Source organism: Ochotona princeps, chromosome 1 (genome assembly GCF_030435755.1).
Source record: "Ochotona princeps isolate mOchPri1 chromosome 1, mOchPri1.hap1, whole genome shotgun sequence".
Taxonomy (NCBI): domain Eukaryota; kingdom Metazoa; phylum Chordata; class Mammalia; order Lagomorpha; family Ochotonidae; genus Ochotona; species Ochotona princeps.
In genome coordinates, this window is record NC_080832.1 from 100,216,793 (window position 1) to 100,243,277 (window position 26,485).

Here is a 26,485-nt window from a genome sequence, read left to right on the forward strand (position 1 = left end):
CCAGGCCACAAGCAGGGAGCTGGATGGGAAGTGGAGCTGCTGGGATCAGAACTGGCGCCCATATGGGATCCCGGGGCATTCAAGGCGAGGACTTTAGTCGCTAGGCCATGCCGCCGGGCCCAGTGTGCTAAATTGGAGGGTTTTAAAGTTTATATTGCTCATAGAGGATTGAATTTATATTTAGTGTAGGCTGTTTTGGTTACCTAAAATTTCTGTATGATTTTTATAATTTTGCTCTGGAAAGTTAAGTGTGATTTTTCTTAGAATTCTGTTCTAGAATGCCAGAATAGTCACGACACCTGTTATGAGCATGTAAGATAAAAGAAGCAGAAATGGTGAATATCCAAATGCCACATGTGAGCTATGAATCATTAGATCTTCTCGTTGAGTTTAAAAATGTTTCCATCAAAAACTGTTCCTATTTAAAAAATAGACTCAGATCCGAGATAGGTTAGATACTGTGTTCTTTCCATTCGTATAATGAAATTCAGGACTTAATTTGTGAATTTTGGCATGTGGGAAACAACTGAGTCTCTTAGGAATTTAGGTATCTGGATAAATTTGTTTGGATTTGAGCATAGAAAGATTTGTTGTAAATGTATGCAATGTTGAAATGAATTAACAGTTTTACTAGAATTACTAGTAAAGTAAATAGTTGATCTTGCTGGCTGACTCTTACCCCTACATTGCTTGTCTTTGTATTTCTAGCTGGTCAGCAAGGATTATCAGTTGCCTTTGATCTGGCAACACACCGTGGCTATGATTCAGACAATCCCCGGGTTCGTGGTGACGTTGGCATGGCGGGAGTTGCCATTGACACTGTGGAAGACACCAAAATCCTTTTTGATGGAATTCCTTTAGAAAAAATGTCAGTTTCCATGACCATGAATGGGGCAGTTATCCCAGTTCTTGCGAACTTTATAGTAACTGGAGAAGAACAAGGAGTACCTAAAGAGAAACTCACTGGTACAATCCAAAATGATATCTTAAAAGAATTTATGGTCAGAAATACTTACATTTTTCCTCCAGAGCCGTCCATGAAGATCATTGCTGACATCTTCCAGTACACAGCACAGGTATATCTTAGTAACGGCTGCAGCTTTTGCTGTTGTTCGAATGCAGGAATTTTTACACAATGCTGTGAATTGATCTGAATTTGGTAGTCAAGTCTGAGTAATAGCTATGGTCTAAAGTTAGGGTGTTGGTAAAGCCATCTTTACTTTATTTTATAATAATTTTATGGTCTGTCATTTGCCGTAGGAACCTGAGCAATAGACATTTATTATTGCCCATATTGTTTAATTACTTTTGCTTGTGAGTTGTACTGAATAAAATTGTATGTTCTATTATCTTGTTTAGATTTCAAAAACATGTACACAGGAGAATTTTGTTTAGGAATGTATGAGAAAGACAGATAACAGCTGTTCCTGTTTTTGTAGGTTAGGAGCTCGCTGATATGGTCCACTGCACAGTTAGCGGGACTCCATCCTTTTTCTCACTTTCCTGTGCTCTCACGTAGAGTGTCAGCTCATTGTTGAGGAAGGAGGTGGATTAAGTTTGTGGCCAAGAAGAACCTGTATCTCTGACTTAAGGGAAATGTACAGGAGGAAGACAAAAAAGCCTTATTTGTTCTCACACATAGTAAAGAAAGCATGAGCGTACTTTTACTTTGTTGCACTCTGCACGTGTGGTTCCTCTGTTCCAGGAGGAGGGACGTAGAGAACCAGTTCTTACTATAGTATGCTTAGTCATTTCACTTTGTAAAATGTCATCCACCAATTTATAGTTGCTTGTAGACACAGACCAGAAAATATTCATTTATATTTAAAAAATTCTCATTGTGACAAAATGTATATAAAAATTATCATCTGAGTTATTTTTAAGTGTACAGAGAAGTGGCGTTGGTTACGTTTACATTGTGGTGCAATCACCTAACTCCAGAACTCTTTAGTCTGAAACTCTGCTTGTTAAACAGTAACTTCTCCTTCTCCTTCCTGTCCCCCAGGTGCGTCTATGGGCCAGGGACCGCATTCAGTTTTTCTAAATTGGACTAATTTAGTTTCTCCATATAAGTGGATTCATATACTATTTTCCTTTTTACGATAGGCTTGTTTTACCTACGGTAATATCCTCAAGACTTAATCCATGTTGTAGCATGTGTTGGAGTTTCCTTTTAGAAGTTGAATAATATTTCAGTTTTGTATTTTTTTTTCTGTTATTTCTAAATTCAGCAAGTAAGCCGCATAACCAAGCACCTTGTTTCTTGTATGTACAGTAAAGGGAAAAAGGAGTCTTGCAGTTCTGTGTGACTCTAAGCCCTGACTGATTTGAGATGGCGTGTTAAGAGTTTTGGTTAGTTGTATATGAAACATTTGAAAATGTATGTTATATATTTTAGCTGTATGTGCTCACATGCTGCGTATCATTGATGCATGTCGTATGTGCGTATGGTTATGGTTATTTAATCCATATAATACATCAGCGATGAAAGCAACTTTTTTGGTGCTTACTATGTACTGGAGTAACAATATCAACTAGTTTTGATGAACAGTTATTAATGATCCTAAAACAATCAATTAGGAAGATTGCAGTTATTTCATCTATTTTGCAGTTTAGGAAACTACAGCCTCAGCTCTTTAAATAACATGATGATTTAAGTGGTATGACTCGAAAGACTATCACTGTACTGAGTTTCTGGAAAGTTTTTATTTGGCTTATGTTTTACTGTCATGGGAAGGATGATAACTTTTTAGTTCTCTAGGATATGTGTGGTAAAATACTCCACCTAATGTGTAAACTTAGGAAAATATTCGGTTTTAATTTTAATTTTCATAGTGATTGTGGTAGAAAGAATCCATATTGGAAATGCGTACCATTAAATTTCATAGTAAATTAAGCTAAAATCTTATTTCTAGGTTTTGTTTTTTTTGCTTTGTTTCAATATATAGTGCACAATTTTGTATTATGTGCTCATTCATCTTTGATACTTTCATTCAAGTAAGGAAATTAGCAACTAGTAAGTAACGTTAAGTTTATACATCTTCAACGGATTAAACCAGTTATAAAGTCTGTGAAGACTTGTGGAGTTAAAGTCTGAATAGTTTAGAATTAAAGATATATTTGTTCAGTTCTCAAGCCAAAGGTTGTGGTTTTTTTTAAAGATTTATTTATTTTTATTACAAAGTCAGATATAGAGAGAGGAGAAGAGATAGAGAGGAAGATCTTCTGTCCGATCATTCACTCCCCAATGGTCGGTGCTGTGCCGATCCGAAGCCAGGAGCCAGAAACTTCCTCCACATCTCCCACGCGGGTACAGGGTCCCAAAGCTTTGGGCTGTCCCTGACCACTCTCCCTGGCCACAAGCAGGGAGCTGGATGGGAAGTGGAGCTGCTGGGATTAGAACCGGCACTCATATGGGATCCCAGCGCGCTCAAGGTGAGGACTTTAGCCACTAGGCCACACAGCCGGGCCCCAAAGGTTGTGTTCTTAACCTCAGCTAGATAATTATAAAAACTTAAACTTTTAGCCTTAATGTTTTTTTCCAGTTCTTTCCCACCAGAATGGGAAAACAGGTATAAATTTGATGGTTCATGGGTGAATCATTTAAATTTGAGAGTACGGACTGTCTTTGTAGCACAGCAAGATAACCTGCCTCTTGGGATATGGCATCACATGTGCTGGTGTAACTACCAGCTGCTGCGCTTCTGAGCCAGGTCCCTGCTGATGTGCCTGGGGAGGTGGCAAAAGATGGTCCAAGTCCCTGGGCCACTGTCACCCAAGTGGGAGTCCCTGGCTTCTGGCTCTGGCCTGTCCCAGTCTCAGCCCTTGTAGCCCTTGGAGGAGTGAAGGGTTCTCTGTCTCTCCCTCTATCATGCTGCCTTTCAAATAAGTAAGAACATTTTAGAAAGGTAAATTGGAGAGTAAATTTCATGTAACAAGTCTGCATTCCATGTTTTCAGGTAACAAATGACTGAGTATATCTGAGCTGAACATGATTTTAAGATAGTATATATTTTGCAAAATAGATTTAGTAGAACCTTTTTGTATCTTCATTCACTGTTATATTTTTATTGTTTTACATAGAACATGCCAAAATTCAACTCAATTTCAATTAGTGGATACCATATGCAGGAAGCAGGGGCTGATGCCATTTTGGAGCTGGCCTATACTATAGCAGATGGATTGGAGTACTGCAGAACTGGACTGCAGGCTGGCCTCACAATTGATGAATTTGCACCAAGGTAAGCTAAATTTAGATATTGTCTCACTATTAAGAAGATGATTAGGATCATTTTATGAGTATAGAGCAAAATACAGATGAGTTTATATATATATATATATATATATAAATAAGAATGTCATGCTAGATTTAGATTCTCTTACATTGTATATGAGCAATAAAAGAACAAGCCAGTGTTGCTTATAAGCAAAATAAATATAATTAATATATTGGGCATATTTCTTCGTAAATTAGATACATATCAGCTGTTCATAACACAGTTTATTTACAAATTAGTCTGACATATTATCATAATATTAGGATCACTGTACTTTTATTTTTGCATACATGAAGTTATAAAGTATTTCCATGTGGGAGTTAAAAATCAGTCAGTGCTTCGGTTAGCATAGCAGTCACTTGTTAAGCTTTGTGAAGGCCAAGCCAGATGCTGGTAATATAACAGAGCAACCATGGCTTCTGCCTTCACAAAGTTCTTACAGCAATGATTGCTCCTGTACATTACGGTATTGTAAACTTTAACGACAGCAATTCTCAAAAGATCATTCGTAGGCTTCTGGCATATGCCAGGATCACTCCTAGCGTCTTTGAAGTAAACATTATTTTCTCTGATACCTTGAAACTTCTCTTTCACTTTCATTTTTCAAGAGTTCCTAGGGTGTTTTCTAGAAGCTACATGATACATGATGTTGCAACAGATTGAATGTAGAAACAAATACAAGATTCCAAGTGTTTTTTTTTTTTCCTTAAGTGCACAGCAAGGGAAATTAGGAAAAAACATAAAACAATTTTTTTTTTATCATTGTCAAAGAGGTGTATTTATTTTTTGTAAGCAATGTTACTTTTATTATGTAGGACTGTTATTCTGAATGAACTAGTAAATAAAATATTTGTATATATCACCCAAACACAGAAATATTGTATAGAATCTCAAGTAATTTTAAGAGTAAAGAAAATTCTGAGACTGAAATATTTTTATATTATATGCTGTGTTGAGAACTTTTTCCTGGTATGTGTTAAGAATTCTATATGAAGTTTTGGTTTCTTAAGGCTAATTTCATTTTATGTAAGCAGTCGTTATTTTGTCAATTACAGATGGGTAACAAATATGTAAATTAGCAACAGAATATAAAATAAAGGGAAATAGTGGGTTGGGAAAAATTAGAGAACTATATTCTGAGATCAAATGTATGATCAGTTTGTAAACTGCCCGCACCCCCCAGACACACACAGAAACACACACACACCTTTGGAGGCAAGCATTTGGCCTCATTCATTTACCAGCTCTGCTCTAGCTGGCTGTGAGTACACACCGAGAGGCAGCTTCAAAGGGTTTGCTAATATGGTTACTGCCTGCCACATGAAGACTTGGATTGAGTTCCTAGCTTTCCACTTCAGCAGATGCCAGCTTGGGACCATCCCAAGCACTTGGGGAATTGGTTAATAAGTGAATCTCTCTTTTTGCCTTGCAAATAAATTATTTAAAAATGTCTTTCTTTCGGCCCAGTGTGGTAACCTAATGGCTAAAGTCCTCATCTTGAATGCGCTAGGACCCCATATGGTCGCCAGTTCTAATCCCAACAGTCCTGCTTCCCATCCAGCTCCCTGTTTGTGGCCTGGGAAAGCAGTCGAGGATGGCCCAAAGCCTTGGAACCCTGCACCAGTACGGGAGACCAGAAAGAAGTTCCTGGCTTCTGATCAGCTCAGCTCCAGCCATTACAGTCACTTGGGGAGTGAATCATCAGACGGAAGATCTTCCTCTCTGTCTCTCCTCCTCTGTAAATCTGACTTCCCAATAAAAATAAATAAATCTTTTTTAAAAAAAGTCTTTATTTGACAGGCAGAGTTACAGAGAGAAACTGAGAGAGTGGAAGAGAGATTTTCTACCCACTAGATCACTACCTAAGTGGCTGCAATAGCTTGGGCTGGGCAGATCGAAGAAAGCCAGGGGCTTCAGCCAGGTTTCCCACCTGGTGGCACGAGCTCAGCGTCTGTACTGTCCCAGGTGCATTAGCAGGGAGCTGGATTGGAAGTGGAGCAGCCAGGACAAGAAGTGGTGCCCATACAGAATGCCAGTATTGCTTGTGGCAGCTTAAGCTGATGCTACAACACCAACCACCCCTCCCCAATTTTTAAAAAAATTAAAAAAAAAACTCATTAAAAAACTTGTTTTGTTCAAACAAAGGTAGTTTATTGTTTCGTTTCCTTCATAGATGATCCTGGCCTTATATATTCATATTGGATCTTCCCAAAATTTCTTTTTTGTAAATGAATCTTTCTTAATAGTTAGGAACATAAAAATTCTTAAATTCCTAAAGAAAACCAATTTGAAAGTAAATAATTCTTACTTGAAGCAAATAGTTACCTCTTCTGAATGCATAACGTTTTATCTGTATTATATAAATATATGTTCAGTGCTTTTAATTCAAATTCAGTTATTTTATATAAAACCTGGACCATGGTTTCTTAGTGTTTTTGTTTTCTTATTTTATATTGTTTCTGATACATTGCATATAACTTTATTATATAGTTTCTTTTTTATATTGGTAAGTTTAATCAAACTCTGGATTTCACATGACTATTTTAAGGTTGTCTTTCTTCTGGGGAATTGGGATGAATTTCTACATGGAAATAGCAAAGATGAGAGCTGGGAGAAGACTCTGGGCTCACTTAATAGAGAAGATGTTCCAGCCCAAGGACTCTAAATCTCTTCTTCTAAGAGCACATTGTCAGACATCAGGATGGTCACTTACTGAACAGGTATGCTTGGAAACAGAGCTGCCAGGTGGTGACTGCTCTGGTGCTTAACATGCTGGTTAGGATGTACATGTTATTTACGGAAGGGGTTGGATTTGCTACCCACCCCTGTCTCCTGACCCCAATCTTTCTGATAATGAAGATCTGGTGGGTCACACTGATAGTTCAAATAATTGAGTTCTGCCCCCCATTTGGGAGTCCTGGATTAAATTCTTGTATCCCAGCTTTAGTCCTGCTCTGATCCAGCAATGGCAGGCATTTGAGGAATGAACCAGATTTGAGATTTCTCTGTCTCTTTTCCTTTCCCTACCTCTCAAATCAATTTTTAAAGTAAAATAAATACTAAATTTTAAATAAATAGAGACTTTAATATAGTTACTCTTTGAAGCAACAATGGGATAGTCAGGAGCCCCGCATCCTAGATGTTCTCAGGCCTAACTTACCTTTGATTTGTAGTTACCCATATTGTAACAAGTGAGCTGGGCTCCCTCTAGTAGTTAGTAGCATAAAAATCACTGAAGTCAAATTAGTGCCCTTTTACCTTTCTAAAAAGTTTGGTGGGGGGGGTTGTGGCTGAACATCTCTTACGGGTGCCAGTTTGTGTCCTGCATGTTCCAATGCTGATCCGGATCCCTGGTACTGGTCGGGAAAGCAGAGGAAGAAGGCCTATGTGAGTAGGCCCATGCTACCCATGTGGGAGACGTGGAAGAAACTTCTGGCTCCCTAAGTTTCGCCTGGCCTTACCTGTTCGTCACAGCTCCCTAGAGAATGGACTGGAAGACAGTAGGTCTCTGTCTCTTCCTCTCTGTGACACTGACTTTCTAATAAATAAGTAAATCATCATTATGTTCATAGCAGCAGTGTTCATAATACCCAACATTTATAACCAAGATGGTTATATATACAATGGAATATTATTTAGCAATAAAATAAAATGAAATTTTACTATTTATGTGAAAGTGGATGGGAGTGGAACACATTTAAGCATGATGAATGATTTTTACTCTTAGCTTTAATCTGTTTCTATAATTTTTAATTTACTATTTATTTGAAAGGTAGAATTAAAGCGTGTGAATGGCAGAGGTTTACTCCCTAAATGGCCAGAACAGCTGGAGCTGGGCTGTGCCAAGACCAGCAGCTGCTTTTGTGTCTCCAGCATGGGTCCCAGGTTCCCAGTAACTGGACCAGTCTCTCCTGCTTTCTCGTCACATGGGCAGGAAACCTGGTCTGAAGTAGAGTAGCCAGGTTTTGAACCAGAGCCCAGGAGATGCCATCTGTGCAGGTGGTGGCTTTATCCACCACCTGGTTAATCTACCTGCAATCACTGGCATATCACAGGGTTGCTGATTCCCTGCTTGTGGCCTGGGAAAGCAACAGAAGATGGCCCAAAAACTTGGGAAGCTGTACCTGTGTGGAAGACCTGGCTCCTGGCTTCGCATCGCCTCAGCTCTGTCTGTAACAGCCATTTTGGGAGTGAGCCAGCGGGTGGAAGAGCTTTGTCTCTCCTTCTTTCTCTAACTCTGCTTTTGAGAAAAAGAATACTTTTTTTAAAAAAAGGTATATTTTGTAATATGCTAATGATAGAGTAGGCATAAGAAGTATTTCATATTTGAGAGGACTGTAAGAGGCAATGTTTTATTGCCCTCAAATAGATTAAATCTTTGACCTCTTAATTTTAGTTCTGATTTGTTCACTAAGATGGTAATTTTTATTAAGTATTCAGAAACCTAATATAGGTATTGGTATAGAGAATATAAATCAGTCATGGCTTAATGATATTGTTCTTATAGCTACAGTGACTATCAACTGTTTGCTTATTTCATTTCTTCACAAACACTTTAGGATCCTTACAACAATATTGTCCGTACTGCAATAGAAGCGATGGCAGCTGTGTTTGGCGGGACTCAGTCCTTGCACACAAACTCTTTTGATGAAGCTTTGGGTTTGCCAACTGTGAAAAGTGCTCGGATTGCCAGGAACACTCAAATCATCATTCAAGAAGAATCTGGGATTCCCAAAGTGGCTGATCCTTGGGGAGGCTCATACATGATGGAGTGCCTCACTAACGATGTTTACAACGCTGCTTTGAAGGTCAGTTTTCAATGAAGCATTTGAAGCAGCTTCCTATGCTTGTTCTTGAAGTGCCCCCCTCCTGTCCTTGCTTGAACTGGTTTCTCTCTGGGCCTAGTTCCTGGACTTCTCTGCGACCATCCTGAGAATATCTTTATACTCTCTCTGGGATGAATTTTGAATACTGTCTCCTGTATTTGTCTCTTTGTGGTTATGACACACATATACCAGCAACCTCCAAAAATGGTATAAGAGATCAATTATTTAAATTATCTGTTTGGAAATTTCGATGTTCTATTCTTATACTTGATTCATAGTCTGATTCGCCTTGAAATTATTTCCACTCAAATTTTGAGGTTTTCTAATACAGTTTGTACTGTCTCTTTTTTCTGTTTTCTTTGTCTTAACTGCTGTTAGTCTTTAGGCTTACTTTTAGTATACAGCTTTTTATTTCAGTGAGATAGCTCACTGTTGCCTTCCCTGTGTTTCTCTGGATTTCATTCAAAAAGTAAACTTCAGTTCTTCTCACAGAATCAGGAAGGCAATTGCAAGTACTCAAGTCGTCTCAAACTCCTTCTCTTTAGTTTCCCATCTGGCCATATCTTCCTTGAAATCCAACACAGCTTGTTCGTTCTTGACTTCTTCAGGGAAAATTAAGTTTGATCTTCTTTTCTACTTCTTGTGTTCTTTCCTACCGTTTCTTTTCTGTCATCAAATATGAAATTGAAGGTTTAGATTGTTCCTGGTTTCATTAAAGGAATTACACCCTTCCTCTTTCTCAAATCAAAAGTACAATTCCATTTTGAAACATTGTGTCTTTGTTTTTGTAACTAAAGATAACTGAGAACATTGGTGCTATCTGTACTTTCCTCCCACGTTTTGAATGAGACGGCTTGTGTTTTCCAGAGTATGCGGGGTCTTCAAAAAGTTCATGGAAAATGTGTGTTATGAAAAGAACTGTGTAGATTTCAATTTTTTTTTTGCGAAAAAATTATCTTTCAATTCCTTCTGTGAACTTCTTGAAGCACCTTTGCTTATTTTTTTACGAGTAACTTTAAACATAGAAATCCTAATTGATGCCATTAACGTTTATCTTATAAAATATTAACTTATTTTATTAGTGTAACTATATAACATTCATAAGTCATGCACTTTAGGAAAATTTGACATTTTCCTTTGGTTTTATTAATCTGCTTTTTCTTTTTAGCTCATCAATGAAATTGAGGAAATGGGTGGAATGGCTAAAGCTGTTGCCGAGGGAATACCTAAACTAAAGATTGAAGAATGTGCTGCCCGAAGACAAGCTAGAATAGATTCTGGTAAGAAAGTGGAACGAATGATACATGAAATGTAGTATTTAAAAATATGATTTTGCTTGACAATGACAAATACCAGGATACTTCAAAAGTTAGTGGAGAGTAAGAACTGAGGTGGTACGGCAGGAAAAGCTGCTGTCTGTGCCCCAATCCTGTTGGGGTCCTGACTGCCCTTCGAATCCATCTGCCTGCTAACGTGCCTGGGAAGGCAGTGCGAGATGGCCTCCCTGGAGAAGACTGGCAGGGCATCCTCGCTCTTGTCCTGGACCTAGCTGTAGTTGTCGTTTTTGGAGTGAACCAGTAGAAGGAGATTGCTCTCTGTTAATCTGCCTCTCAAATAAATAAAAGCATAAATGAGTAAATCAGTAAAACCTCGAAAGTCTCTGGGAAAGAGAATTAAAAGATGATTTATTTTCATGCAGAAATTTTTGAAATTCATGTATGTGAAGGATTTTGAAAAAGTTTATGGAAAATGTTTATCATTTAAAAAGTATATATGCATTTTACATTTTTTACACCAAAATATATAATTTAATTTTTTTTTGCAAAAATGTTGAGATATTGTCATGTACATTGTAAGTGGATGGCACCAGTGTCTTGAGGATAACCCTAATGACTATTGATAGTCATCGTATTGTGTTTTGAGATATTCATTGATTCAGTTCATCAGCAATGCTTATTTAAAATAGTGTTTTTAAAAATAATACGTTAGGGGGCTCGGCAGTGTGGCCTAGTGGCTAAGGTCCTCCCTTGATCCCATATGGCCGCTGGTTCTAATCCCAGCAGCTCCACTTCCTCTCTATCTCTCCTCCTTTCAGTATATCTGACTTTGTAATAAAAATAAAATAAATCTTAAAAAAATAAAAAATAAAAATAATACTTTAAATATTTTAAAAAATAGTTATTGGCTGTAAAATAATTCCAGATACTGTTAAAAATATTTTTGGTTAAGGTTAATTCTCTACCTTATAAATCTTAGTTGATTACTAAGTTAATTACTTAATTACCGCTTTGATTGTTTGAAAATTTTTTTTTTAATTTACTAATTTTTATTGGAAAGACCAATTTCCAGAGAGAAAGGGAGACTGAGAGAAAGAGCTTTCATACCCTACTTTACTCCCCACATGGCATCAAGGCTGGAGCTGAGCTGATCCGAAGCCAGAAGCCAGGAGCCTCCTTTGGGTCTCCCACGTGGGTGCAGAGTCCCAAGGCTTTGGGCCATGTTCCTCTGCTTTCCCAGACCAGGATATGAACCGGTGGCCATATGGGATCCTGACACTTGTAGTGGGAGTATTAGTCAGTTGAACAATTGTGCTGGGCCTCTGATTAAAGAGAGTTTACCAGAAAGTCTCAGAAACTGGTTGGGAGAATACTGCAAGTTTTACTTTACAGAGATACTCTAAAAGGAATTACTTAATGTATTTTTGAATGGCTGAGTGACAGAAAGAAGTAGAAAGATAGATCAGATAGGTGCTCTCCCAGCTGGGGCTAACCAGAGAAAAGCCAGGAGTCTGGAAGTCCGTGGAACCTTCCACAGTGGTGTCAGGCACTCAAGTAACTGTGATATCATCTGGTGCCTTCCCAGGCTCATTGGCAGGAGCTGGATCAGAAGTGGAGTCGCCAGGTCTTGACCCTACATTTAGATATAAAATGCAGTTGTTCCCGGCACCTGCTCAACCTGTGACACTGGCCCCTTCTGTGCAATTTAATATATTCCTGTTTTTTCTCCTTATGGTGCCAAGCTAGATTGGACTTTGCTGATCTGTATTGCAGTTTTACTGAGAGTAAGGAGAATCACCTAAGATTAAACTTGTCACTAGAGTGTGACTTTAGGCAGTTGCTTATAAATAGAATCAACATGCTACTTTATTTTTGGGAAATTAATAGGTTCTGAAGTAATTGTTGGAGTCAATAAGTACCAGTTGGAAAAAGAAGAATCTGTAGAAGTCCTGGCAATTGACAACACTTCAGTGCGTAACAAGCAGATTGAAAAAATCAAAAAGGTATTCATAGTTATTTTTGTTAGGATCTTTGTGTTCTAGGAACTGGATAAGTCCTTACATTGTCCTACTTACTCTTTATGACAATGAATGAGATTTTTTAAATTTCCCATCATATTAAAGATAAGAAAACTAAAGAAGAAACTGACAAATTTGCTTAGAAAAAGTAGTTTTGGCAGCCAGAATTCAATCCAGCCTGTTAATTAGTTAAGGAAAACTTGAAATATTACTACTCTGTGCCGGAGACCAACTCTAGCCGGAGTTCAGAACTCGCAAAGGGTGTGTGGATGAGGCACAGAAAGAAAGAAAGAGACGGACCACCAGGTTTCCTAGATGATAGTGGACAATGCAATAAAGCTGTCCGCTTTATTTATACAGAACCAGTGAAACTCTGGCTCAGAATTTCCACGTAATGGTCAAATGGGTGTTTCTTTTTTTTTTTTTTGTTAGCTGTGGAATCTTTTTTTTTTTTTTTAATTAATATTTAGCATTATGTGACAGTTTCATAGACTTTGGGAATCCCCCTCCCCCTCTCCCCTCCCCCCTGGTGTGCGTGGAGCAGGGGGACACTCCAGAGCAAATGGGTGTTTCTAAGGACAACCCTGGCACCTGCTTTACCCAAAAACAATAGAAGTTCCTGCTACAATTCTCATTCTACAACTTAATCTTATATCACAAAGAAAAGGAGGACCTAAAGATCAAGGAAAGAATGAAACCCTAAATACAGGTCCCTTGATTAGCATAAGGTCAATGGGGACAGCCAAGAGTAGGAATAATAGAAGGCCCTTTTGTAAGACATTATTATTGGCATTAACCTCCAAGCTCACATTGAGTAAAAGCCAGCCTCACAGTAGCAAAAATGCTTGAATGGATTAGAATTCTTCCGCAGGGTGGTCTGGTATCCATGCAAGGGAAGGTGGAGCTGCATCCAGGTGGCTGTAGATATCCGCAGGGCCCTGCCGCAGTGGGAAGTTCCTTGCAGCCCTGCCTACAGTGGAACAATGTCTTCACACCCTCGTGTCCCCCACATCCACTGCACAGACCCCAACAACTCTGCTTCTTTCTGATTTATCAGGACTATATCAAATTAAAATTACTTTAGAAAATCCTGGGCCAATAAATTCACCAAATGGATGAATTTCTTTAGTTGTATATTATTCTTTTTCTTTTTAACATTTATTTGTGTGAAGCACAGGGTTACGAAGAGGTTGGGGCGGACAGAAGAGAGGGGAGGAAGGAGAAGGAGAGAGGAGAGGGAAGTCTGTCATCCGTCCACTGTTTCACTTCCCAAATAACTGCAGTGGCCCGGGCTGGGCCAGACCAAAGCCGGGACCCGGACCTCCCTCCGGGGCTCCCATGAGGGTGTAGGGGCCTTAGGACTTGAGTGTAGTGGCAGGGAGATGACTCAGAGGAGGAGCAGCCAGGATTCAGACTAGCACCCAAAAATGGAATACCAGTATTGGTGCTGGCGACTTAGCCCACCGCACCAGAATGCCTGCACCCTTTCATTTTTTGTTTCTTATTTTTGAGGTTGGGGTTATTGAACAAGTCCATTTAGTATATGCCAGGGTCTAATCCTACCTGTGTCCTTGACCTCTTGCTTCAGATCAAAGCCAGCAGGGATCGAGCACTGGCTGAACGCTGTCTTACGGCACTAACTGAATGCGCCGCCAGTGGAGATGGGAATATCCTGGCTCTTGCAGTGGATGCTGCTCGTGCAAGGTAAAGCTGTGTAGGTGTGGAGATCTTCGAATTCTGGAACGGGACCCTGGCAGTTCTTTTGTAAATGAAACTTTGAGCATGTAAACCATGTAAATCCAAAAGGAAAATAATGAAAATCATAATCAATGTGATTCTAATTTCCCTTATGTATCTGTACATTTATAATGTTTATGTACTTGGAATATAGTACATACAGAAGCTGTGTGCTTTACCATGTTTTAAGGCATTTGAAGCTATTTTTGCAAATTGAAATTTGCATGTTGAAATTTGCTGTATTTATGAGTATATGGTCACTGTTACATTTGCAGTCTTGATGTTTCAATAATTGTATGGCTGGGTGCATACAATTTGATGGGAAGAACTTACCCTGTCATTCTCAATCATAAAGCAACCAAAAAAAGACCAACTTCTGTCTTCCTTTTTAAAAAATGTCATTTATTGTTTCAGGCGTAGAGTACTTTTCAACGTTGTTGCCAGTCTTGTATCTCCTGTTGACATCTTTCCATTGCATTTGCTTTCCATTAGATTGCACCCTGTTCACCAAAACTTCCTTTTTGAGTGGAATGTGCTCAAAGATTTACTTCTTACAAAAAGCATGAGTAGGAGTCATTTATGTTTAACACTTTTTTTGAGTTGTATTTATTTGTTTATTTTATTTGAATGGCAGAGTTACACAAAAAGGAAGAAACAGAGAGAAAGATCTTCCGTCCACTGATTCACTCTCCAAATGGCTACAGTGGCCAGAGCTGAGCCAATGTGAAGCCAGGAACCAGGAGCTTCTTCCTGGTCTCCCATGTGGGTGCAGGTCCCAAGGACTTAAGCCATCGTTCTCTGCTTTGCCAGGCCACAGGCATGGAGCTGGATAGGAAGTGGGGAACAGCCAGGACTGAAACTGGCACCTGTATTGGAAGCCAGCATTGGCAGGCGGGTGGTTAGCCTGTGGAGCCACTCTACTTGTTTCCACATTCATTTGTATTTTTAAATGGCGAATTATTCAGTAACCTTTAGATACTTCTCTACTTAAAGTTTTAAGTTCATTCAATCATTTCTGGTTGACTAGTGTTGAAAAGAGAGTATAATACATAAAGACATCAAGCATTACTTTTTCATAAGCATTATCAGGAAAGGTGTTTCCATAATAAATTAAAAACTTTATTTAGGTTTTTGACCCCTATTTTCTACGTGTATAATAAAATATGGTTCATTGAATTGATTATTAAATACCTTTACTTCAAATTAATGTTATTGGAACCTGCATCTACTATTTTAGATGTACAGTTGGAGAAATCACAGATGCCATGAAAAAGGTGTTTGGTGAACATAAAGCTAGTGATCGTATGGTGAGCGGAGCCTATCGCCAGGAATTTGGAGAAAGTAAAGAGATAACATTTGCTATGAAGAGGTAAAATGTCAGATTTTTTTTAAAGCCATAATTTATGTTTTTGTTAACACAATTACCTCGACTCTGCTAAAGTTTAGCTTTGTCATGTACAGCCTGGATAATACTTGAATTGACTTTCCTATCATTCTGTAGTTTTGGTAAAATTAATAAATGTTAATTAGAGCATTTATATTAAATATAGTAAATTATGCACAATGGTTATTAAAATATGCAATTTATACATAATTCCTTAAATGAATGTTATTTACAATTCATTTATAATATATAATATGTAATTATACATGCATAGATTATGCAGAATTCACTAACAGGTGAAACATTGATGGCATTTTTGGTGAATGATAGGCTGTATAAGTTAAAATAATTCTATGATACTGTAACAGGACTGGAAGGTTTCTGTCTTCCCATGATGTCTTTCTTCTGGACATTAGCATGTTACTTACATGTGCATGGCAGTATGGATTTAGGTGTTCTACCAATCATAGAAAAACATAGCATAATATTTTAACAGTATGTAATACTGGATAAATAGTACAAACAACTATTTAAATCAGCTTTTCCAATGTGTTTCTGCTTTGAAAAATGTTTACTCTAAAACTGTATGCCATGTTAGGCAGGTAGCACCTGCATACATAAGTACATTAGAAAATTTGTGGGAAAAGGAAATTAAAAGATAAGTTTATTTTTGCACAAGAAACTTTGAAATTCACATATAATTCCTCTATATTATGCAGTTTTCATGAGGTTTTCGAGGATTCCTTCTTTATCTTGTGTTTATAGTCTCACTAATTTGCATCATTTGACATTGTGCTTGATTTAATGTTGAGTTGTTTGGTTTATCACAGCCAGAGAAGCAATTAACTATACCATATGTATACATTCAAATGAATGTTTTAACAGAAATAAAAAGTTTTCACATTGTATGCAAGTTTGTCACTTTAAACCTGCAAACTATTTGTGAAAATGACAATTTAATCAGCTAGGAAGAATTCACATTTGTGAGGAGTGACTGTGATGTGAGCAATTTGGAAGAACCAACGAGGGACATGTGTTCAGATGAATGGTCAGGGTATCTATACCACGCTGAAGGGGCTGGAGTTCTCCAGCTGCACCTCCTCACTTCAGTTTTCTACCAGTGTAAATGCTGGGAGGCAGCGATGGGGACTCCAGTAACTAGGTTCCTTCCAATAACATGAGACCTGGATGGCATTCCAGGATCTGACTCTGGCTGCAGCCCGGCCTTGTAATGGCAGACATGTCGGGGATTAGCAAGCCGTGGGAGCTCTCTGCCTCTGAGACAAACACACAACGGCACATGGGGCCCACGTTGTATGTAAGTGATGACAGGGTATGCTGCCTTTCAAACTCAGTGGGAGAGGGTGAATGCTTTCGGGCTTTAATGCAGGTTTTGACTTAAAAGTAGAAGAAACATATTAATGATATACAAGTAAGCCAATTAGTACTTTTAAGTAAACTTGAAAGGTTTGCTATGTATAAATTATAGGTTTTAAATCTACCATTGGAAAATTCATATTTAACTGTTGCCTTCTATAATGTTTCTTAGGGTTCATAAATTTATGGAACGTGAAGGTCGCAGACCTCGTCTTCTTGTGGCAAAAATGGGACAAGATGGCCATGACAGAGGAGCAAAAGTCATCGCTACCGGATTTGCTGACCTTGGTTTTGATGTAGATATAGGTCCTCTTTTTCAGGTACTAAAATTATTGGGGACAATTTCCAAGGGTATGCCGTAAGTCACTTAAATTTAGAGAAATTAATATAGAAGAAAAGATAGTTTTTAAAGTTATCAATGAATATTTTTTTTAAAAAAACTCAATTTATTTCTTCATTTATATTGCTTTAATTAATTATGACAGAAGTAAAACTTTAAATAATTATGACAGAAGTAAAAATTAAATATAATTCATGTTAATTCTTTTTTTGTTTTAAGGTTTTGTATTATTTGAAAGATAGAGTTGCAGAGAAAGAAAGAGAGTGAGATCTTTCTTCTGTCTGTTTTCTTCCCAAATGGCTGCAATGTTTGGGCTTGGCCAGGCTGCAGCCAGGAGCCTGGAGCTTCTTGTAAGTTTCCCATCTGTGTGCAAAGAGCCCAAACACTTGGGCCATCTTCTGCTGCTTTCCCAAAGGCCATTTTCAGGGAGGCTGGCTCAGAGGTAGAGTAGCCAGCTCTCCTACTGGAGCCCTCCTGGAATACCAGTGTCCGGGAAGTGGCTTCACAATTTTTTTTTTTCAGTTATTTATTCTTTTTTTTTTAATTAAATTTATTCATTAATTACATTGTGTTGTGATTAGGCTTCACAATTGTTATTAGGATTCTGAAACTGAAAATTGGCCCAGAAATCTTCATGTTCTCCTTAAGAACTGGTTAATGCTTTGGGGGAAAGACAACAGACATGGGCTTGGTAGAAAGTATTTTTAAAAAGAAGATAAACAATAGTTTACTCAGTTCCTCAGGTTTTATACTATTCTCCTTAGTTTTTCTTTAGTCACAGAATGTTAAGCTCACAATAATCAGTTGTTGCCGTGAGCCTAAAATTCTCTGCAAGTGGTAACATAGTGCTCATTCTGCTACAGTAAAGTATCTTTGGAAGTTTTATTTTTCTTCCCCTCTAACATACACATTTATTGTCACACAATTCTAGAGGTGTCTTAAGGATCCTTCTGAAGGATGTAGTCTAGGTCTTCTCTTAGCTTCTGGAAATCCCTTGATCTGTGGCTTTATAATTCAAGCCAGAGAATTCCACGAGGAACTCTAAACTCCTCCTGGAGTTTTCCTTATGTGATTGGCTCTGTCCGTATTCCCCTACCTTTAAAAAAAAAACGTTTTCAGTATTAAGAGAACAGATATTTTGCTTTCCGTAGACACAGTTCCAAGAAGACAACTTTTGCACTTCCTTCCCTCGCCTGCTCCCGTGCCCCGGCACCTCTCCTTCCACTCGCTTCACCAGGTTTTGCAGAAACATGATTTGAATCCACTCTATAGTACGCTGCATTTTCCACTGATTATAAGAAATAACAACTAAAAAGTAGGAACATACCAGTTCCATTGAATTACAAACTCAGCTAAAAAGGACAGTCATATCCCACAGTGACCATCTCATTTGTATGTGTGTACATGTGTATGTATGCATATATATGTATTGTATCCTATATTAGCTGCCACATAGAAAAATATATTTATCTATTTGAGACTTAATTCAACTAAGCAAAATGATTTCTAGTTGTATCCATTATGTTACGTAAAACAGGACTCATTCTGTTTCTGGCTGAGCAGTTTTCCATAGGACATACACACATTTCTTTATCCAATTATCAGTTGGTGGACATCTGAGCTGATTCTGTATCTTAGCTGTTGTGAATGAGCTGGAATAAATATAGAGATACAAATAACTCTCATATACTGATTGCTTTTCTTTTGGCCAATTCCCAGAAGTGGAATTTCCAAGTCGTAAGGTAGATGCCTTTTTCAGATCTCAGGCATCTCTATACTGTCTTTCATAAAAGTTGAACCAGCTGATATTGCCAGCAAGCGTGGATTAGGACATCTTTTATCCTACATTTTTGTTAGTATTTACTGTTTTTTGATTTTCAGATGATAGCCTTTCTAACTGGGGTGAGGTGAAGCCTGCTTTTGATTTTCACTGTGGGGTTTCTGCCTTCGTATTCTTTTATAATCATGACTATCAATTTCTGTTACTGTGTGTAGCACATCCCTAAGAATCATTTGTGAGACTGGGTAGGACGTGACATAGTCTTTCAATTTCTGCGTGTTTAGAATGTCTGTATTTCACCTTCAATTATAAATGAGTTTTGCTGTTTCTTTGAGGCCTTGGACCACATCTATCCATTCTGTTCTGCTCTATAGGATGTCTGCTGAGAAATCAGCTGTTGGTGTAATTGAGGATCCTCTGAAGATAAAATGGCTTGTCTTTCATGCGTGTTAGAATCTGTCCTTTATGTTTTACTGTTGACAGTTTGTAACGTTTTACTGTTGACTGTTGAGGATCTTTTCTGATTGTGTCTATCTGGAAGTACAAGTGCCTCTTGTACTTCTTATATCTCTGTCTCTTTCTCCATATGAGGGAAATTTTTTCATTGTCACTGATAGTCTTTCTAATTCAATCTGTTTCCATGCCTTCAGGAACATCTAAGATATGTATGTTTAGAAAGATAGAGGGAAAGATCTGGTGAGAATGTGAGGGAAAATTCACAGTAATACACTTTTGGCCAGAATTTAAATTAATGTCATCATTCTGGACGACATTGTGGAGATTCCTCAGAAATCCTAAAGCAGGCATATCATGTGATCCAATTATACACTCGTTGAAATAAAATCAACATATGAAAAACTCATTTACTGCAGCTCATTGCACTATAGCTAAGATCATTCCATCTGGTGTCCATATGGCCTCCATATTGCAAGCAGAGGATTAGTCCACTGAGCCATCATGCTCAAGCCCCAAAAATCTTTATAGTAAAACATTTTATACTGAGAGATTTATCTACTTCAATTTTATCACAGAGCATATACTAGCTTCTGAGTGGAATGTGACACAAGTTTGCCCTCAGGTTATGTTTTCTGACACAGGGATTTACTAACCAAGCATGATAGTTGGAATATTTAAAGAGCGAAATCTGCAGGCACATTTTGTGTGAAAGCACTTAAGCACATGTAAATTACCAGGGCTGTGTCACAGACTCATTATTGCTGACCACGGAGCTGAGCTTGGACCACTCAGCTAATAAGAGAACACTTGAACATGTCCTGCGATTTCATGTTCCAGCATGGATAATCAGTAAATGCAAAGCACACCATTTTTCTTGTCCTTTCTCTTTTTAATGCACTTGCTATAGTGCTGTAGTCTCTTAGCGAGTTTCTGTAGTTCTCACAAAGGTATTTTGATTCATATGTTACTGTTAATCAGGACTCTCCGTGGAACAGTGATCTGGAACTCCCGAGTCCTCCATTTTACTGACATCACACTTGCCAATCATATTTTAAAGACCAGGACTCAATTTTTTTTTTTAAATTACTTATCTGTATGAGTTACAGAGAGAGAGAGAAGGAGAGAGAAGGAGAGACCGAGGAACAGATCTTTCATCCACTGGCTTGTCCTTGAAGTGGCTGCGGGGCCGGGGCTGTAACAGGCTGAAGCCAGAAGCCAGAAGCTTCGTCCAGATATCTTGTATGTGTGCAGGAATTTGTGCCATATTCCATTGCTTTCCCAGGTGCACTGGGGAACTGAATCAGAAATGTAGCAGCACGGGATGTTAACACTGCAGGTGATGGCTTAACCTGCCCATCCACAGCACCACATTACACTTTGGATTAAGTCTTTTGCTTCCTCATAGACATTGTAAAATATTGACTTCTGATACACAGCCATCCAATGAACATTAATAACAAAATTAATAGATGCACATTAAAGAGAATGTAACGAGAGCTACTCGTTTCTCTATTTCTTCTGGTTCTTGAAGATTCTGTAGGGGAGGGTTTTTTTTTTTTTTTTTTTTTTGTCTTAGACCAAGTAGATGAATTTTAATTCTTGGAACTAACAGAACTGATGTCAGTTATGTTAATAATGTGACTGCCATTTACAATTTGATAATGGTGAAAGATTCAGTGATCTTTATGTCAGCACTTTTAATGAGGACAGTCTTGGAACATTTGCTGAAGTAGTCAAATGCTTTTAAAACAAAATCTTCTTTCTCCTGATCACTGCCTAGAGGTGAACAATGGCTTGTTTATTTCCTTTCTGATTGTTTAGACTCCCCATGAAGTGGCCCAGCAGGCTGTGGACGCAGATGTACATGCTGTGGGTGTGAGCACACTCGCTGCCGGTCACAAAACCCTGGTGCCCGAACTCATCAAAGAGCTCAACTCCCTTGGACGGCCAGATATTCTTGTCATGTGTGGAGGTGTGATACCACCACAGGTATTTTCTCTCTCTTATATTTATTTAAATCTATCATGGGAATTCTGGACAATAACAACTTTTATGTACTTAAAGATAAATTTATTATAGATTTGTAAGCAGCCTATTTCCTAGTGATTTCTATAAGTAAATTCTGTGGAATCCAAAAATAGATGATGATGTTTATTGCTCAAAGATTAGTGTAATATGTCATGTGTACTTTTACAGGTTACAAAGATTCCATGAGAGAAAAACTTTATCTCTCTTTTTTAAAAGATTTATTTATCTTGGGGCCTTGGTGCAGTGACCTAGTGGTTAAATCCTTACCTTGCATGCACCAGGATCCCATATGGGCACCGGTTCATGTCCCGGGTGCTCCACTTCCCATCCAGCCCCATGCTTGTGACCTGGGAAAACAGCAGAGGATGACCCGAGGCCTTGAAACCCTGCACCTGTATGGGAGAGCAGGGGGAGGCTCCTGGCTCCTGACTTCAGATCTACTCAGCTCCTGCCTTTGTGGTCGCTTGGGGAGTGAACAAGTAGACTTAAGATCATCTTCTCTGTCTTTCCTTTTCTGCGTAGATCTGTCTAATAAAAATTAAAAGTAAATCTTTCCAATAAAAATAAATAAAATATTTTAAGAAAAAAAGGATTTATTTATGTATTTATTTTTATTGGTAAGACAGATCTGCACAGAAGAGACAGAAAGATCTATCTCCTAGTTTATTTCCCAAGTGGCTGCAGTGGCAGGAACTGAGCTGATCTAAAGCCAGGAACCATGAGCCTTCCCTGGTCCCCCACCCAGGTGCAGGGTCCCAAGGTATTAGGCCATCCTCTGCTGCTTTCCCAGGCCATACAAAAGGAACTGGATGGCAAGTGGAGCAGCCAAGATATGAATCAGCGCCCATATGGGAAGGCAACGCTTGAGGGTGGAGGATTAGCCAACTGAGTCAGCACACTTACCCAGGAACGACTTTCTTACTAACCGACAATTTGTAATATCTATCTTGTTCTTATTTAATAGGAGTGAGGCAGAAGGAAGAACATAAAGGTAATAGGATCTCATAGGTGGACTAGAGAACATTGATGCATGTAGAGGACAGACTACACAAGACAGGACTCCTTACCATGAGGACAGAGTGAGTCCTTTAGCTAGCTTCTGTCATGGAGGAATTGTCTTGCTTATTTCCTCCCCTTTTCTGCCTCTGTTGTCCTTCAGAGCTATGTCAATTACATAGGCTTTTAAAAGTCCCTTATCCTTTCAGCTTATTTGATTAAGTCATAGTTTTCTTGGAACCAAAAATCATCTAATTGAAAAGTATAGGAATGCAGGGAAGTTGGCTATTTAAAAAAAAATGTGGGACCTCTTAGTAAAATGTGTGCTCAGTAGCAGCCAGTGATGTCATATTAGCATCTGTTGGCCTGGGATTGAGGACACCTTCTTTGCACAAGTATTGCGTTTCTGATCGGGTTAAACATTTACATTACAGCTTCCAGTTTTGTTTTTTAACTTAGAATGGAAAAAAATTTTTGAGTTAGAAGAATTATATAGTCTCCAAGTAAATGATTCGTTGGTACTATATTGGTCTCAGCACTGTAGCAAGAACCTTTGTTTCTTTCTTTTTAAAGAGTTATTTATTTCCACTGCAAAGCAGACATACAGAGAGGAGGAAAGACAGAGAGGAAGCTCTTCTGTCCAATGATTCTCTCCTTAAGTGATCACAACAGCCAGTGCTGCGCCAATCCGAAGCTGGGAGCCAGGATCCCCCCATGAGTCTCCCACATGGGTGCAGGATTCCAAGGCTTTGGGCCATCCTTGACTGCTTTCCCAGGCAACAAGCAGGGAGCTGGATGGGAAGCGGGGCTGCTGGGATTAGAACTGGTGCCCATATGGATCCTGGCATGTTCAAGGCGAGGACTTTAGCCGCTAGGTGATTGCGCCAGGCCCTGTAGCAAGAATCTTGCAAGTAGTATGACCTGATTTCCAAATCTAGAGTTTTTTTCTTTACTGTGCTAAATACAGAACACTGAATTTATAATACTTAGGAAATGAGAAAACACAGATGTATAAGGTTTTGAGGTTGGACAGTGATACTAGTCAAAGCTTCCTTTTAATTTTTTACATCATTGTGATGTAGTCAACACAAAATTCCTGTTTATAACATACTTTCCTATTATTTTCATAAATGTATTTAATGTTTGAGAAAAATCAAGTGTTTTTCTCCACTGCTGTCTGCCTATGGAATTCTATCTAAATTATTCATAAAGCTTAAAATACCTCAGCTCTTAGGAATGATAATAAAATGCAAGAAGCAAACATTTAGATAGCAGAAAGTATTGAACTGAAATATATATTGAGAAAAACATGTAGATCCGTTCACATTTTATATTTTTTTAAGATTTTTTTTCCTGATTGTAGGCAGAGTTACAGAGAGAGAGAGAGAGAGAGAGAGAGAAAGAGATCTTCATTCACCGGTCCACTCCCCAAATAACACAAAGGGCTGGGCCAGGCCAAATTCAGCAGCCTATGTTTATGCAGATGGAAATACATTTAATCAGGATGAAGCAGAGAGGACATATTTCAGGAAATAGGAAGAGACAGAACAACAGCACAGGGTACCTGGTGACTGACAGACAGAGGAAAGCAGCGGACATAATGGTGTGGTGTTGCAGAGACTGATACTACAGCACGGCGATCTAAACTCCAACAGCAGCCGGAACTCCACCAGCAACCAGGTGGGAAGGGACTTTCACGGGAGCTCGGGAGGTGAACCCAGACAAAGAACTGTCTGTCCTGCTGGTCCATTTGATTTGACCAGGAGCAGAGACAGAGCAGCAGATCTCAGACAGGCAGTGCGAGAACAGAGTGGATTTCACAGCCCAGTCAGCCCCTTAGAGCTGAATTGGGCGCCATTTTGCATAAGGAGAAAGGGGCAAGGGAAGGGAAGGAGCATGCACTAAGCTGAGCTGGGAGTGAGCTCATTTCTGTCTCAGTGAACTGCGATGACGTAGCATTCTACGGATTCCACCCAGGACAGGTCTGAGTAGCCCTCGGATCTGACGGCCAGCAGATCAGGAACTGTAGTGGTTGTGTATCAGGCACCATTTTGGGCACTGTGGCAATAGCTTTGGGACAGCAGCGGACAATAGTGAACTGCGCATGTGCTGATCTTGCGAGAACTTGCTGAGGTCCGTGATTGCACTGGTCACACAAGAAAATAATACTGACTCTGGCAGTGTACTGGTCAAAATAGGTCCGTGTGGCACCCAGACCAAACGTCCAACAGGTTCCGTCAAGATCAGCACCACCAACAACCTAATTATAGAGGACACCTGGTGTCTCTCTAATCCTGGAACCTGCTCCATCTGGAATTGGGAGAAAGGGTGCAGAGACAACGGTGCAGCCTCAGCATGGTATCACAGGAGGTGGAGAGTGGTGAGCCAAGAGCTGGGGCTGTGGAGACCACGGTGGAAATCTGACATAAGAACCCAGACCTGGAACTCGCTGGAGGTTGTGGCACAAGTGGCTGCAAGGAAAAAGTTGTGTACCAGCCGCAATAAGTAAAATCGCATTGTAGACCTGTGGGGGACAAAGCTTAGAAACCTGCCCCAAGGAATTCAAGACTCTGCTAACCAGAAGTGCAATGACCAAGAGCAAAAGAAGAGACAAAAGCACAATGAATATTACTGAAGACTCCCCTGCAAAGGAGCAAAACCCTATGCCAACCTCAGAGTTAACTAAGGAGGACATCGAGAAAATGGGGCACACAGAATCCATAAGACTCATTTTAAAGATTCTGATCAACAATGAGAAGCACATACAAGAGTTCAAAGAATTTAAGGAAGCAATAAAGTAAATCAAGGCTGGTATATCAGAAATTAAGAACACAGTAGAGCAAATTAAAAGTACAGTGGAGAGTCTCCAAAATAGAATGAAGCAAGCAGAAGAAAGAATCTCAGAATTGGAAGGTATTTCCTGTCATCAGGGGGAAGCAAGCAAAAAGCTGGAAGCAGAGCTGGATCAGGCCAAAAAAAGTATTGAAGAATTGAAAGACACTATTAAGAGGCCAAATCTAAGAGTTCTGGGAGTCCCAGAAGGTGCAGAAAGAGAAGCTGAGTTTGCAAATGTATTGAATGAAATAATAAAGGAAAATTTCCCTAATCTGGAGAAAGAATTGGGAAACAAGATCCAGGAGGGGCACAGAACTCCCAGCAGGCTTTATCAAAAGCAATCTTCACCACGACATATGATAACCAAGCTCTCTTCAATTGAACATAAGGAAAAGATCCTTAAATGTGCATGTGAAAAAAATCAATTGACATATAAAGGAATGCCAATTAAGCTCACACGAGATCTCTCACAAGAAACTCCCAACAGGCAAGAAGAGAATGGAGTGACATATTCCAGATTCTAAAAGAAAAAAATTGTCGGTCCAGGATAACATATCCAGCAAAGCTTTCTTTCATCTTTGAAAATGAAATAAAATTCTTCCACAGTAAAGAAAAGCTAAAAGAATTTGCCTCTTCCAAACTTGCGCTACAAATGATACTTAAACATGTTCTCTTGGCAGAGAAGAGGAATAGCACCTACCAAAACCAAGGGCAAAGGTGAAGAACATCCCAGTAAAATGACAACGGAAGACTAAACCAAGGAAAAACCCATTCCTAAAATGACAGGACCAAAGTAACATCCATGTATATTAAATTCTGAATGTAAATGGCTTAAGCTCAATCAACGCCATAGATTAGTACACTGGATTAAAAAACAAAACCCATCTGCTTAATGTCTGGAGGAGACACACTTCAACAAAGATCAGTGGAAACTATATCACATGGGTTTTGTTGTTTTCTGTTGTTTTCATCTCTTCAAAACACTTTCTTCTGATTAAATCATTCAGTGACTTGTAGATCATGCAGTGGCATCATTTTCTACAAGAATGTTCTTGATTTTCATTTCTTCAGCTACACATTAGTTATTTAATAGCATGTTATTTAACTTCTTGATGTTGTTAACTTCTTTTTTCTCCCAGATGTTGATTTTGTTT

General features: G+C 38.9%; 1 protein-coding gene across 3 annotated transcripts in view; it reads left to right on the forward strand.

Annotated features, from left to right (window-relative positions):
* Positions 1–26,485, forward strand: part of MMUT (methylmalonyl-CoA mutase) — a 33,579-nt gene that overhangs the window by 4,337 nt on the left and 2,757 nt on the right. For 2 of the 3 annotated variants that reach the window (XM_004590429.3, XM_058662247.1), the window contains exons 3-12: positions 709–1,076; positions 4,084–4,241; positions 6,826–6,997; positions 8,837–9,085; positions 10,272–10,383; positions 12,268–12,383; positions 13,987–14,102; positions 15,373–15,504; positions 17,069–17,216; positions 21,294–21,461. In XM_004590429.3, coding sequence (XP_004590486.2) covers positions 709–1,076; positions 4,084–4,241; positions 6,826–6,997; positions 8,837–9,085; positions 10,272–10,383; positions 12,268–12,383; positions 13,987–14,102; positions 15,373–15,504; positions 17,069–17,216; positions 21,294–21,461 — 1,739 coding nt within the window. The remainder of the gene's footprint in view (positions 1–708; positions 1,077–4,083; positions 4,242–6,825; positions 6,998–8,836; positions 9,086–10,271; positions 10,384–12,267; positions 12,384–13,986; positions 14,103–15,372; positions 15,505–17,068; positions 17,217–21,293; positions 21,462–26,485) is intronic. The other variant, XM_058662249.1, reaches the window with a different exon arrangement.